The 15,511-nt window shown below is 43.5% G+C and overlaps 1 protein-coding gene across 4 annotated transcripts in view; it reads left to right on the top strand.

Moving 5' to 3' along the window:
* The window catches only part of arrb2b (arrestin, beta 2b), a 32,677-nt gene extending 17,283 nt beyond the window's left edge, over positions 1-15,394 (top strand). For 2 of the 4 annotated variants that reach the window (XM_064328471.1, XM_064328470.1), the window contains 14 exons: positions 733-763; positions 1,917-1,977; positions 3,224-3,268; positions 3,435-3,631; positions 4,379-4,438; positions 4,842-4,909; positions 5,872-6,007; positions 6,396-6,480; positions 7,047-7,119; positions 8,631-8,768; positions 10,096-10,179; positions 11,431-11,507; positions 11,938-11,992; positions 13,468-15,394. In XM_064328471.1, the coding sequence (XP_064184541.1) occupies positions 733-763; positions 1,917-1,977; positions 3,224-3,268; positions 3,435-3,631; positions 4,379-4,438; positions 4,842-4,909; positions 5,872-6,007; positions 6,396-6,480; positions 7,047-7,119; positions 8,631-8,768; positions 10,096-10,179; positions 11,431-11,507; positions 11,938-11,992; positions 13,468-13,567 (1,210 nt within the window). In that variant the 3' untranslated portion in view covers positions 13,568-15,394. Of the gene's footprint in view, positions 1-732; positions 764-1,671; positions 1,774-1,916; positions 1,978-3,223; positions 3,269-3,434; positions 3,632-4,378; positions 4,439-4,841; positions 4,910-5,871; positions 6,008-6,395; positions 6,481-7,046; positions 7,120-8,630; positions 8,769-10,095; positions 10,180-11,430; positions 11,508-11,937; positions 11,993-13,467 lie in introns of those variants that run through there. The other 2 variants (XM_064328469.1, XM_064328468.1) reach the window with 2 other exon arrangements.
* Positions 15,395-15,511: the final 117 nt, after the last annotated feature.

The following is a 15,511-nucleotide window of genomic DNA, read 5'->3' on the forward strand; positions in this document are numbered from 1 at the left end:
TCGCCTTCCCGCTCTTCATTCACACTCATTGTCACACTTGATTCTGCTGAACTTTTTTTTTCTAATTCAAATGAGCCATTGTTGCTTCCTGCTGCCGACCCGAGCGCCCAGTATGTATGAGGCTGTCGTTTATCTTCTCGTTATTCGGCCTCCATCCTGTTCTTCCCTCCGTCTTTTTTTCACTCTGCCTTTCTCTTTTGTCTTTCCCTCCCCCCGCTTCTCTGTCGCTTTTCTCCGTGTCTTCTCCTTTTGCCCGCTCTTCCTCCCCTGCTTATTCTCTCCTTAAGCATCGCCATGCTCACATTTTCACGCCCTTCCTCGGACGCCTGATTGTCTTCGATAAGCTTTAGCTCTGCATAAAGCATAAATAGCTCTGCCTGTCAGGTCCCTGTAACAGAGGCGGTGATGGTGCAAAGTTAGGTGTTATCACAAGGGGGTGGGGGGAGTTGTTTTTTTATAGTTCCCTCTCCCCTGTTTGATATCCAGTATTGGCCAGGTTAGGTTTGGACTCATTACCAGCACTACAAAAAGTTCAAATCATGAGATGGATAAGGAGTAAGGTCCTGGATTGGGATTTGCATATGAGAAATAGTGTGGCCGTAGGGTGTAAATGCCTCATGGCTCAACATCATGAGTAATAAAAGAAAGAACAGTTATGAGTGTGCAATTCTTCTTTTGAGAGTCCAACCATTGCTCATTTAATTTTTTTTTCTGTCTCACTCTTTCTCTCAGGGTCTTTAAGAAGTCCAGCCCCAATTGCAAGGTAACATTTTGTGTTTCTGTATCTTTGTGGTCATGTATTTTTGTTGGCATGTGAGTGTACGTGTGTGTGTGTGTGTGTGTGTGTTTATGTCTATTTTTTTTTTTTCTCCACGTGTATGTGTGTTTGTGTCTGTGTGTATGTGTATGTTTGTGTGTGCGCGTGTCCGTGTGTGTGGGTGTGTTTGCGTGCCCGCTTGTATGTGTGTGTATGTGTGTGTTTGCATGCGTGTTTGTGTGTGTGCGTGTGCGTGTGTGTGGGTGTGTTTGCGTGCCCGCTTGTGTGTGTGTGTGTGTGTGTGTGTGTGTGTGTGTGCGCGTATGTGTGTTTATGTGTGTGTTTGCATGCGTGTTTGTGTGTGCGTGTGTGTGTGTGACTGAGACGGTGTACCTTCTCTCTCCCTGCAGACCGGTTCCCTGCGGTGTCTGTCTTTCTCCCTGCTCTTCCTCTGTGCTTTTGGGAGAAGCTGCAGTAGCAGCACATCCATGTTCTGTCACCTTGTTTACACTCTATCCTTCTCTCTGCCTCTATCTCCATCTCTCTACCTCAAAACACTCTCCTGGATTTCCCTCCCTTTTCTCCTGTTCTCCTCTGCCCTTGCACATCTCCGCCTCCTTACTGTCCCCTCTGTCTCTCAACCTTTAGACCTCTTGCCTGTCTCATTTCCTGTTCTGTGCCTGTAGTGGTCCTATCATTCTTTCATTTTTTCTCTCCGCACATTCCATATCATCATCCCTGTGTAAGTTTTTCTCTCTTCTCCAGTTCCCTTGAGTTTTTCTTTCTCCCCCATCTCCTGTTTTCTCCCCATTTCTTTCTGGACAATTTCCCCTCCTTTTGCCTCCAGTCCCACCCCCATTGCTCTTTCTCTCTCTCTCTCTCTCTCTCCCCTCTCTTTATCCTCTCTCCCTCTCTCCTCTCTCTTTCTGATGGAGGCTGCAGTGTGTGTGGACGATGTGTTTTGTGCTGTGCTGCCGAGGCAGGTTGTGTTCAGGAAGGGAGTGGAGCGGCTCGGGGTCAGTATCTCAGGGCTGTGCCTCGTTAACGTTCCTGTCTGACCAGGAGTGCCACTTAATCATGCTGTTACGTGGGGCGACTCGTTTGTGGAGGGTAATGACCTCTCTCTCTCCCCTCACTCTTTTTCTCTGTCTCCCTGCAGCTCACGGTATACCTGGGGAAAAGAGACTTTGTGGATCATCTAGACCATGTGGACCCAGTGGGTGAGAGCCTGGAAGGGGTTTTTATGTTCTGATGGGTGCTAGGTTTCTGCTTGTGTGCCTCGGTGCCTAATCCATGTACACTCCAGCCATTTAGAAGTTCTAAGTGGTCTGCATCAGTGGATACTGGTTCAGATGGGTGAGGGAGTACTAGGCTTGGGCAAAGTGTTAATAGAAGTTCTTGATTTCACATTGGTTGTGGTGTCCGAAATACTTCTGCTCTACTGACTATTTTCTGTCTCTGCTTTCTGGAGGAAATCCGCTACTGGTAGCATCATGGCTGTCTTAAAATTTCAGACGTTTTTAATGCATTTCATCTGCAACTGAACAATCCCTTAAAAGGAAACATGGTCCACCGCACAATTAGGGAAGTTTGCGCAAATTGTTGCGTCAGGCAGAAATGACGTGGGAAAGGTGTGAAACGGTCGTTTCCCACCATGCTGTTACCGTGTCTAGCATTGAGTTCTGTTTTGCAGGGCTGTCATTTTGTTTGCCGATGCCCACACCCAACTCTTTGTGTTCCTTCCTCTGAGTTACCTTGGTAGTGTGTCCCAAAGGAAATGCTCTTTCCCCTGGGGAACTGATTAGGGATCGGGGAATTTTTATAGTGACGTACACATCGAAAATACATACACAACACCAGAACAAAAGAAAAATAATGTTTCATGCAGTAACCTGCAACAACTCTAGACAGATATCGGATATTTGCTGGAATATTTGGGTAACGTTTCAATTGCAGTGCAATCACATTTTGGAATGCATGTCTTCATTGTAGTTGACGGAGGTAGTAGCCTAAATTTGCTTCCAGCAATTTCCCTCACCTCAGGGCATTCAACCTGCGTTATGCTCAGCCCCTTGGACATTATTCTGCTTATACAACAGCTTACGAACAAAAACCGTTATTGTAATCAAAACATACGTTTTCAAAACAAATATTTATCTTTACTCTGTTCATATTAGATTAAGATAGGCCTATATCCTATATTTTTATGTTTCTTCTTTTTTTATTTTTATTTATTTATTTTATTTTTTTTACATATGATAAGTTGATAAATGGCCCCAAGTTCCAGTACAAAAAGATTCTTTCGGCCTGTATTCGATGAGTAATTGATCTATCCATTAATTGTCCCCATCTCTATCGTGTAGATATACTAGCGTTTGTCATTTACTGTGTGCTCTCCGTCTTTTTTTGTATTGTCTCTCTGACTCCTGCTCTTTTTGTTTTCTATCTCTCTTTCTCTCTCTGCAGATGGAGTTCTGTTGATTGATCCAGAATATCTTAAAGACAGAAAAGGTACAGCAATATCAATAGCCTTCATTTGTCGGCTGGTCCCTGGGCATGCTTATCAGACCCGTTCATGTCGGTGGTTCTTTGTATCAATATTTCCTCCTTTCCAGTCCTACTTGCCTCTTATCTCTCCTCCTCTCTTGGTTATCTTGACGTTTTGTTCCCCCTCCAGTGTTCGTGACCCTGACATGCGCATTCCGATATGGGCGGGAGGACCTGGACGTGTTGGGCCTGTCTTTTCGGAAGGACCTGTACATTTCCACCTTCCAGGCCTTCCCCCCCCTCCCAGAGGAACACAAGCCCCTCAGCCGGCTGCAGGAGCGACTGCTGAAGAAGTTGGGCCAACAAGCACACCCCTTCAACTTTACTGTGAGCATTTACTATTCATATATTACACACCCCTTCAACTTTAATGTGAGCATTTAATACTCATATATTACACACCCCTTCAACTTTACTGTGAGCATTTACTATTCATATATTACACACCCCTTCAACTTTAATGTGAGCATTTAATACTCATATAGTACACACTCCTTCAACTTTACTGTGAGCATTTACTATTCATATATTACACACCCCTTCAACTTTACTGTGAGCATTTACTATTCATATATTACACACCCCTTCAACTTTACTGTGAGCATTTAATACTCATATAGTACACACTCCTTCAACATTACTGTGAGCATTTAATATTGATTTATTACACACCCCTTCAACTTTACTGTGAGCATTTAATACTCATATATTACACACCCCTTCAACTTTAATGTGAGCATTTAATACTCATATATTACACACCCCTTCAACTTTAATGTGAGCATTTACTATTCATATATTACACACCCCTTCAACTTTACTGTGAGCATTTACTATTCATATATTACACACCCCTTCAACTTTACTGTGAGCATTTAATACTCTTACACTATACATCTCTTAAACTTTACTTTAAGTGCTGAATACTACTCAAACACTACTCACCACTGCTCTGGAGTATAAAAGGATGGCTGGCTTGGCTCGGGACCTCTCATGCCTGCGTTGTGTATACTTGGAGGGTCTGCCTTGTTTCCCTCTGTGTTTACTCTCCACTCTCAACTCTGCCTGTTCCAGATTCCTCAGAATCTGCCTTGTTCAGTCACCCTGCAGCCTGGCCCGGAGGACACCGGCAAGGTACAGTAGCACTGCCCGCAGCTCAGTCAGCTGTCTCGCACAGTGTTTACACACATACTAATGCACAGTGTTCATATGTACCCACATGCAGTTATACACTTACATTTGCTTAGCAGCTACTTTTAGTGATTGCTTCCAGCATTACACACTTTGTGCATTTTACCCAGAAAAAATAGATCTAAAACACAGCAATGATAATTCCAGAACAAAGCCATTGAAAGTGATCTGCCCACACACACACACACACACATGCTGCTGCCACATGTACATATAAACATTAACTTTTTTTTCCCTTAAGTCTGAAAAATTTGCAACTTGATTCTCATTGCTATGTTCTTCCCTCTCTTCAATTTCCATCTCCATCTCTCCTTCATCCCCTCTTTCTTTTTTCTCTTCTTCACAGGCATGTGGGGTAGACTTTGAGATCAGAGCTTTCTGTGCCAAATCTGTGGAAGAGAAGATTCACAAAAGGTAGCGCACGTCCCTGCCCTCAGAATCAGTCTTACTGTGTGCGCGCAAGTGTGCATGCAGTACGTCAGTCTCTTTGCGCAGCCGTAAGCCGTATGCGTATTTATTTGTATATCCGTGGCAGCACATAGATATGCGTATGTGTTTGTGTATCAGTGGCAGCTCACTGTATGTGTGGGTCAGGATATATATGCGTATGTGTTTGTGTATCAGTGGCAGCTCACTGTATGTGTGGGTCAGGATATATATGCGTATGTGTTTGTATATCAGTGGCAGCTCACTGTATGTGTGGGTCAGGATATATATGCGTATGTGTTTGTGTATCAGTGGCAGCTCACTGTATGTGTGGGACAGGATATATATGCGTATGTGTTTGTGTATCAGTGGCACCTCACTGTATGTGTGGGTCAGGATATATATGCGTATGTGTTTGTATATCAGTGGCAGCTCACTGTATGTGTGGGTCAGGATATATATGCGTATGTGTTTGTATGTGTGGGTCAGGATATATATGCGTATGTGTTTGTGTATCAGTGGCAGCTCACTGTATGTGTGGGTCAGGATATATTGCGTATGTGTTTGTGTATCAGTGGCAGCTCACTGTATGTGTGGGACAGGATATATATGCGTATGGTTTGTGTATCAGTGGCACCTCACTGTATGTGGGGTCAGGATATATATGCGTATGTGTTTGTGTATCAGTGGCAGCTCACTGTATGTGTGGGTCAGGATATATATGCGTATGTGTTTGTGTATCAGTGGCAGCTCACTGTATGTGTGGGTCAGGATATATATGCGTATGTGTTTGTGTATCAGTGGCAGCTCACTGTATGTGTGGGTCAGGATATATATGCGTATGTGTTTGTGTATCAGTGGCAGCTCACTGTATGTGTGGGTCAGGATATATATGCGTATGTGTTTGTATGTCAGTGGCAGCTCACTGTATGTGTGGGCATATGCTGCAGGAACTCTGTGCGGCTGGTGATCAGGAAGGTGCAGTATGCTCCAGAGAAGCCCGGCCCACAGCCCATGGTGGAGACCACCCGCAGCTTCCTCATGTCCGACCGCTCCCTGCACCTGGAAGCCTCCCTGGACAAGGAGGTACAGCGCAGAGAGAACGCTCGCACATGCATGCACATACACGCACGCATACACATACGCACACGCATGTACATGCACACGCGCACACATACGAACTCACGTACACACATGCACATACGAAACACTATATCTACAGTATATAGAATTACACTATAATATACCTTTAACACACTTCTGTGGACACTCGCAAATCATCACCAGTTTCTGTTGAAAACTCCTGGTGAAAACTGTCCTTCAGGGGATATATTTTTATTCTGGCACTTGTTCAGTTATTCAGCCCAGAAGAAAAAAAACTCCCCGGGACTGCCGCAGGTTTGAGCAGCGTTAACACCGTGAGAGTTGAGTAGTGCTCATGTAATTACTCTCCCTCTCTTCCTCTCACCCTCAGCTGTATTACCACGGGGAGCCCATCAGCGTGAATGTCCACGTGACCAACAACTCCACCAAAACCGTCAAGCGCGCCAAAATCTCTGGTGAGGGCTTGCAAAGAGGAGGAAAGACAGGGATGGGGTCTTTCCTTTGCGTGTTGTCGGGGCGTGTCAGTTGCTGTTGGTCCGGGTGCGTGTGTCAGGTTGCTTTGTGTGTGTCGGTGGTGGTCGGTGTTGTGTGTGTGTCGGGTGTGTGGTGTGTGTGTGTGTGTGTGTGTGGTGTCCGGTGCTGTGTCAGGTGCTTGTGTGTGTGTCGGTGCGTGTGTCAGTGCTGTGGTGTGTGTCCGGTGGTGTCGTGCTGTGTGTGTGTGTGTGTGTCCGGGTGCGTGTGTCAGGTTGCTTGTGTGTGTGTGTGTGTGTGTGTGTCCGGGTGCGTGTGTCCGGTTGCTTGTGTGTGTGTGTGCGTGTCCGGGTGTGTGTATGTGCCCGGTTGCTTGTGTGTGTGTGTTTGTGTGTCCGGCTGCGTGTGTCCGGTTGCTTGTGTGTGTGCGTGTGTGTCCGGGTGTGTGTGTGTGTGTCCGGTTGCTTGTGTGTGCGCCTGTGTTTGCATGTGTGTGCCCTGCAGCCTGCTCAGCCCCTCTGACCCTGCACCTGTTCCTCTCTCCTCGCAGTGCGGCAGTACGCTGACATCTGCCTGTTCAGCACCGCGCAGTACAAATGTCCTGTGGCACAGGTGGAGGCAGAGTGAGTATCCTCTTCCTCCTCCTCCTCTTCCTACTCCTCCCTCCATCACTCAGTCATGTTCCCTCCTTCCCTATGGATTTAGCACACCTGTACTTTTCCTTCCTCTTTCTCTGTCCCTCAGAGCTCATCCTTTTCTCTCCCTTCACTTTTCCCCCTCCCGTTTCTTAACCCCGCCCATCTCTGCAGAAACACAGAACAGGGGTTGTGTCTGGGAATTCGATGAGTGAGCGCACGTTTTAATGACATTTCCTACACGTTCTGCGGACCGCTAGCCACACATTACGATACCTGCTCGATCCCAGCCGTCCCTGCTGCCCTTACCGTTCAGCCACGCAAATCCAGTCTTCCCTGTACGTCTTAGCCACCTAATGGACACCTTCAGTCTTTCCTTCCTGCACTGCAGTCCTCTTCCCCACCAAACAAGCCAAATGCCTGGATCGTCCCCCTCCCCACCCACAGCAGCACCCCCATAAGGATTTGGCCAAGCCGAATAACCCGTTTCCTTTGCTATGAAGCCCCTCCCATTGTATTTTTTTATCTATAGCCATTGGTCAGTGGCCCTGCCCTACGTAATGTCATCACTGCAGGTGTTCTCTCTCAGTGCTGCAGGTTACAGATGTTGTGCTGCACTCCTGTCATGCCTACGGCAAGTCTGTGGGCCACTAGGCCTGCCGGTGAGTATGGCCTTAGCCCCATACTACCAGCCCCTCTAAAAACACCTGTCCCTGGCCATGCATCCGGACCAACCCTGAACCCCGAGTCCAACACTGGATAATCTAGGCCCCTGCCGCTGCTGTGAACTCAACTGCCAAGACATCTGTGCCTGTGAACTACTCCTTTATAGGGGAATGCTATGGAGTGTTCACCATACCACAGCAGTCTCTCAGCCACCATGCAAATCTCTGGCCCTGGTCTCGGCTTGACCACCCTAGTTATGGTAGAAACCTCGTGTCCTGAATTTCTAGGATTGTACCGCAGCAGTTTCCACAATACTAAATTACATCCTCAAACACGTGTGCCTTTAATGTGCTGACTGACCCTATATGTGTCCACTGGCTGAACTCCTAAATTCCTGTGCCCAGCACAACCAACTATGCCCCCCCCCCTAAATTCCTGTGCCCAGCACAACCAACTATGCCTCCCCAACACTCCCCCATGCTCATTAGTTTTTGGTGTCCACACTTTCACTCTGACCTACAGTATGCCAAACTCCTTACTTATTCTGAGAACACCGTGGAAGTGGGTCCACTGATCTGAATTGGGTTTGAATTTGAATGAAGAAACTGCATGCCGAAAAACAAACAAACAAACAAACTCTACAGCTGTTCCACAAGTAGAATTTCTCCTGTATAAAAGTTCTGATAGACATAGATGGCCATGTGCATGGGAAATGCACATATATCCAGTTCACAAGTGCTATGCTGCCACGTGAAGGGTGGCTGGTGCTTTTTGCTGTGGGCCAGTGATATGGACTCCGGATGTTATTTGTCATACCCCCCCCCCCCTTGCAGTGACCAGGTGTCCCCCAGCTCCACGTTCTGCAAGGTGTACACTCTCACCCCGATGCTGAGCAACAATCGGGAGAAGAGGGGCCTGGCACTGGATGGTAAACTCAAACATGAAGACACCAACCTGGCCTCCAGCACCATGTAAGATGCTCCCTGTACACCCTGAACACCTCGGGTGCATACCGCCACTCTGTACCGTCTTCCTAGAAGTACACAAGTGCCAGAATTAATTAATATTCTAACGAGAGCCCGATTATCGCTGGTTTGGTTTTCAGTTATTAAACTACAGATTATACTGTGTCTGCAAAATAACTTATTTCAAAAATCTAAGCTGTCAAAATGTATACATATGTATATGGTTCTAATCAATAAAGGGTTAAAATTTGGGGGTATGTACGCCTCGCTGTTGACTGTTAAACAGTTCAGCACTTTATTTCCAGAGCACTTCCACTGTATTTCATACCCCTACCAGTGCACACTACTTGGAATTTGATACTGTTGTAAACTGTAGTTGCCAAATTGGTTGTTCATGCACTATCAAAGGATTTAAGAGGAAGGGTATAAATATGCATGTGTGGTCAAATATGCATGCTCTGATGAAATAGTTGTAACAGATTGTGAATATGTCTTGGTAAGGAATTTAGTACTACACTGAAGTATATGTCCCAGGCAGCATTAGGTGAACATGTGCCCCCTGGTGGGAACCTGCGGTCTAAAGATGCAGTCCTGAAGATCGCTCACCCCTTCTTTGCATTGAGCTTGATGTTTTGATCATTTCAGTTATGTTTGACCTGTTGAATGCTAGTATATGAATGACATGAATGGGTGTTTTTGACCAGTACATCTTACTTTCCTAAGATCAAAGCTGGTGGTTGACTGATCTCCTCAAACACTTCAGCTGCCCTCAGAATTTACAGCATAATTATATTGCAGAGAGCAAATGAGGATGAGGGCCGCAGAGACACAGCCTAGTCTACGGAGGAAAAGTAAAGCTTTCAGTCCGGCTGGGTGCAGCAAATGCAAGAGGATCAAAAATAGGAAGTTATAACTCATGCAGTTCATTTTCATGTTTTCAGCAGAAGGCATTCCCATCACAGCAAAGGAATTAAAATCACATGAAGGAGTGAAGTGTGAGGTAGCTTGTAGCCAGCTAGCAAAGTGCAACTTTCACATAGATAGCATTTTCTCTGCTTTTTCAAAAGCAAATGAATCGCTTGGTGGTGGTGGTGGTACAAATTCAAAATTAAATTCTGTCTGTAAAAATGTCATTTTTTATAGCACAGTATAACTTTAATTAAGGTGAGGAACAACATAGATTCGTAGAATTATGGCTGAATTATAATGAATGTTTTACCTTAACTATTACTTCATTTGGGACTGAAACGGTAAATTTTGTTCTTTTGTATTCTTCGCTGTGCTGCGTTAGTATTAAGAATCTGTACATTCTGTCTCTTGCCCTCTGCCACAGAGTGAAGGATGTGTCCAATAAGGAGGTCCTGGGCATTCTGGTTTCTTACAGAGTCAAAGTCAAACTGGTTGTGTCACGTGGAGGGTAAGTACATGCGGGGGTTAAAAGAATTTATCGCGCGCACACACACACAGTCTGTTTCTGTGACCTGTTTTCTATTTGTGGGGGAAGCCTTGAAATGTGTACTGTCACAGATCAAGTATTCCCTCTTTCGGTTAGGGACTTGCCGTGCCGACATTTTCTCAAGTGTGTGTTTGGTTTGTTTATGGGATACGATCAATAGTGCTTAGCCTTGCCATTGTCTGTGCTCAGTATTTAAAAATCCTTGCATGTGCCAGATAATCATTACGGGCGAGGCTAAGTGGCACAGTAGATGCAGGGCCAAGCCAGACATTTTCACATTTAATTAAATGCCTGAAGACTGAGGGTGTGGGCAACTACTGTAGCTGGTCGTCCGTGCAGTGTGTTATTTTAATTTGTCCGTTTTAGCCTGCGTTTCAAGCCCGCAGATACCATTGAAATCTGATCTTTCCTTTTCTTTTGTTCACCTCTTTGGCTCAGACTAAGCCAATGTTTGACTATGCAGATTTATCAGTGGTTTGCAGTGAGAGATAAAAAATGACAAATATTTAACTTTTGATTCCAAATTTAATATGAGCAAAAAAATGTAATAAATCCTGAATTTTGTGCAATGAATTGAAGCCAAGCCAGTGTAGGCCTTCTGGTTGAGCCAGCCAAGTAATTGATGTCATACTAAAAGTCTTCCGGATGTTTCTCTTCAGCATTCTGACTGTTGTTGTAGCTAAATGTAGCCACTTTAACATATGTGATGCCAACCGATTTAATCTAAATTGACAATCTTCAGTGTAACGGTGATATATTATGGATATAGCATATTCTGTCATTTAAACCAGTACCTGTTGATACATTTTATAACACTGTTGTCCTATCAGAAATGTTGTTTAGTACAAAATGTTCTCAACGATTTATTTCAGATAGCCGCCTAGTAAAAGTGAGTTGGTGCTGATAGCTCCACAGTATTACTGTGTTTTACACTTGGTAATGGTTTACTAGGACAGATTGGTCTGTAATGATTGCACTTTGAGCTGATGAACAGCTTATAAAGTTTCATAATAAAACACGTTGTTGCTTAATTACTGATGCTACATAATAAGAGTAGATTACATGGACTTGAGGAAGAAATTGCTGGCCTTTGTGCTGTGCTTTCTGTATGGATCCTTACAGTTAAATGACATGCTACAGGTACTGTGATTATGAATATAATATAAATATGCGTTTTTTTTGACACATTCTGTTGTTTGCTGCTTGTTTCAGGGATGTGTCAGTGGAGCTGCCCTTTGTCTTAATGCACCCAAAACCCTCAGACCAGCCCAGCTCCAGGCCACAGTCAGGTAGCTTGCCCTCTCTCATTGCTGCAGTACAGTCAAACTGATCCAAAACTTTTTTTCTACGGTAGCAATACATGTGCTGTACTGATATTCTGGTCACAACAGCTTTACAGAGCATCGACTTTTATGTTTACTGTCCTGTGTTTGTTCTGTCAGCCAGCTACACATTCGTCTGTCGCCAAAAAAGCAGAGGGAATTTGCTCACTTTTAAAACCAATAATGGCTGGCATATAGATTTATCAAACAAGTGAACAGACTTAACAAGGTTTACCACGGTAACTGATGTCATAACCCTATGCTTGTTTTATGGGATGTCATCAGTCCAAACTCCACGTAAGGTACAATAGAAAAGACGTAGGGTAACCATTTTTCCAAAGCAGTTTTGATTTTTCTTGTTCTGTTTTATTTTGATGTCATTTGCCCTTTTCCTCAGCCATTCCTGAGACAGACACCCCTGTGGACACCAACCTGATAGAGTTTGAGACAAAGTGAGTGTTTGTTTATGTCCCTGTCTGTTGATCTTTCATAATTGTAAAAGTAATTTTAACAAACTGCATGTTCGGATGGTGTAGTACTAATTTGTTTGCAAAACTCAGAAACACATGTAACACAATCAGTATGTACACTCGTAATTAAAGCTTTTTTGTGTGATTTATCAAGGAATTGTAATTTAATGTTTGTTCCGAGGGATATTAAATGCGTTCAAAATGAAGTAAACCTGATATTTAACCTTTTAAATCAATAATGGTTGTAAGTCAGAGTTTTAATGAAGTACTTTTGTAGCGCTGTGAACAATAATGAACACCAATACCTTGCTAATTCAAAGATTGCATTAGCCAAATCAGAAATAATTGAGTTTTCGTCACACAAAACTAGGAACTAGTAATGGGAACGTATACACTTTCCTTGTTTGGTATTCTGTGTTAATGGCAAGGGTAGTCCCGCCCCTGGAAGTTGGAGAGAGTGACTAATACTCGGATGTCAGTGATTTGAATGTTGTACAGGGAACCGTGGAAACTGCCTTTGCAAGTTTTATTTGTTGCCACGTTGGAAGGACATCACTTGTAATCCAACTATACATCACTGACGTGTTCCCACTTCAGAAAGACTTTGTAGAGTCAAGAGGGTGCAAGTCAGCCAGCTTTGCAAACCTGGTCTCTTGGACACAGATACAAAGCCAGATGGTGTCAGAAATAAAAAATGCAGCTGGTTGCAACATACCACCACACTGCTTGTGCCGGGCTTGTGAATTATGTTCAAGATGTGGTTATGAAAGTAGATAGAGTAGCAGTAATAATGCTTCAAATCAATGTTAAGGGAAGCTTTGAATTCTAAAAGCTTTAATGTCCTAAATTCTTGTTTAAATGCATAAATGAAAAGCAGTTAACACCCTAGCAGCTGCCAGGCTCAGAATGTAGCCTATACATTGCATTTTGTGGGGTTGTGCTCGCATCCACCTGTGAACCACCTGACCCTTCTGTAGTTTGAGTTTGGGTTGTGTTTTCATCTTCATCCAACCATATTTTGTTGTGGTTGAGTATCTATGGAATTCATTTTCAATTATGAGCCAAGAAAACCTTACCACCGTATTTGAAAAACAGTTCTTCTGACATTCCAATGTAGAAACAGCATACACACATTCCAGTCTTTGTGTAGGTGCTACAGTTATTGGGGAATTCAAATAAAAAAGAAGGAAAACCACCATGCTCTACTCTTCATTGCTCCCCTTTATTGAACTATGCTGGTCATGACCAGTGTAGTTAATTAAATAGAGCAGTGTGTGTTGGGTTTTGCTTCTTTTTACTGTTCAGACATCCAAACCGCAGCTCAGTTAGTGACTGTCAGTGACATTGGTTCAGAGCATCGTCATTGGCTTATAAACAAATGTTACGCAAGCTTTGTAGAACAGATTTAAAGTTAATATCTCTCTCTCTCTCTCTCTCTCTCTGTTTTTCTCTCTCAGTAACTTCTCTCAGGATGATGACTTTGTTTTTGAGGACTTCGCCCGTCTGCGGCTGAAGGGAATGAAGGACGACAAGGACGAGGATGACCACTTCTGCTAAGTCTCTCCCCAAACGGGCAGCGGGCCAACCGGGGTGAGGGGTGTTCAGGCATGGTCAATAGCCAGTGGGCCAATGTAGTTAAGTGGGTGTGGTCACTTATTTTGAGCTACGATATTCTTCTCTCCCTTCCTGTTTTTGCATATGTGATGACATTGTGGATTTGTCTCTGGTTTTCAGCCCTTGTACCAGTGCACATGTGAGAAACGGAGAGAAATGGGGATATTTTGGGAGGTGAATGACCATCACTGTCAATTTTTAGCTGGGAGGGGGGATTTGTTTGAGGGGAAATTTGTTTATTTTGGTCCCACTTTATATTAAGTGGGCAATATACCTATGTAATTGCATAAGTACCATGTAACTTCAATGTAAGAATGCATTGTTACACAGTAACCAATGTGGAACACAAGTTTGCAATTTATTTAATTACACCTTATTTGATTAACCACACCCCTTTCCCTAACCCTACCTCTAACTTTAACCTCAATGCATAACCTAACCTCAAGCCCAGTCTTATGTAATTACATACTTGCATAGCAGTTACACAGTACTTACTTGCAGATGCATATGTTACTTCTATGTATATGAATTGTACATGTGTAATTACTGCGCATTTACAATGTACTTGGTGCCCACTTAATGGAAAGTGTGGCCTTTTTAATCGGAGAAGATTAACAAAACAACAGCAACACAAAGAAGACCACAGAGGAAGAGGAAATATTTTTGTCTTTTTATACCATCCATTTGTGACTTTTTAGAATGCTTGTAGAGACTTACAGACTCATCCACGGTGACCCACAGAGAGGAAGAGGAAGACTAGAGGCAGACAGGAGACACAGAAAGGGCATGAATGTGCAGACTGACCTGTGCCATATGCATTCGCAAACACGGAAAAACACATTCAAACAGCGCCCCCTTCTGCACAGACGTGTTTTGACACACACAGCAGGTTTAAAGTGGCTGTGCTTTGGTGTATAACAAAGGTTGCCATGACAGTCTGCCTGAATGTTGTAGATTTTATTATTTTTTAAACGTTTTTAATTAATTTGTGATTTGCCAAAAGGTGCTTCAGGGGAAGAGAAGGAATAGAAACAAATTGCTAATGTATGATCAACCTCATCCTCAACAAGATACCTGCACAACATATACACACACGCACATGCATACGCTGAACCTACTGCAGCCCTGTCCATTATAAGAACCAAGTCCAGAAACTGACATGGGATTTGACTGTGCAATCTCCTCCAAAAATATTTTTTTCAAGTAAAGTTTTCCAAAATTCAAAAAATATCTAGCTTGTTGATTAATCGAATCTAATGAACAGGTATTTTATTTAACCCCATGTGAAAATGTCCAAAAATTAATTCCACTAACTTCAGAAATGGATGATTTAAAAGGATTGGGTTTTGTGCTGGTGCACTGATTTGTGAACCATGGCTCTCAAAAGTGTATATGATTTTGTATATATAGGTGCATCAGAAAGGCTCTTTGGCTCTGTGGCCCCTCTCCTCCCTGTGTTTGTAAGTGTAAGTGCTGCCTCTGTGGCTCTGTTCAGGGTTTCCTTTGCAGTTTTAATTGATTTTGATCGCATGCATCTTGCTGTGACCATCTCAGAAAGCCAGCAACCAACACTTCTGCTACACCATTGAAAAGGGTGGGGAGGGATGTGAAGGGAAAACATAAAAAAAATATAGCTACTATTATTGTTATGTTACTATTATTATTGTTGTTATAATCAGCAGAGATATACAAAAAAAGTTGACATTTTATTTTTTGATTTTTAAAGTTTCATTTTATTTTTTATTAAAGGCGAACATGGACTAACCTGAATTTCCCTGCTGTATTGTCACACGCTGTATATTTCATTCCTGTTTGAGTACTGTCTGACCTCTATGGTTGAGTACAGTGTACATAACACTGTATTTCTGAACCCCTCAGTCCAATCTT

The sequence above is a fragment of the Anguilla rostrata genome, chromosome 3, assembly GCF_018555375.3.
Source record: "Anguilla rostrata isolate EN2019 chromosome 3, ASM1855537v3, whole genome shotgun sequence".
Taxonomy (NCBI): domain Eukaryota; kingdom Metazoa; phylum Chordata; class Actinopteri; order Anguilliformes; family Anguillidae; genus Anguilla; species Anguilla rostrata.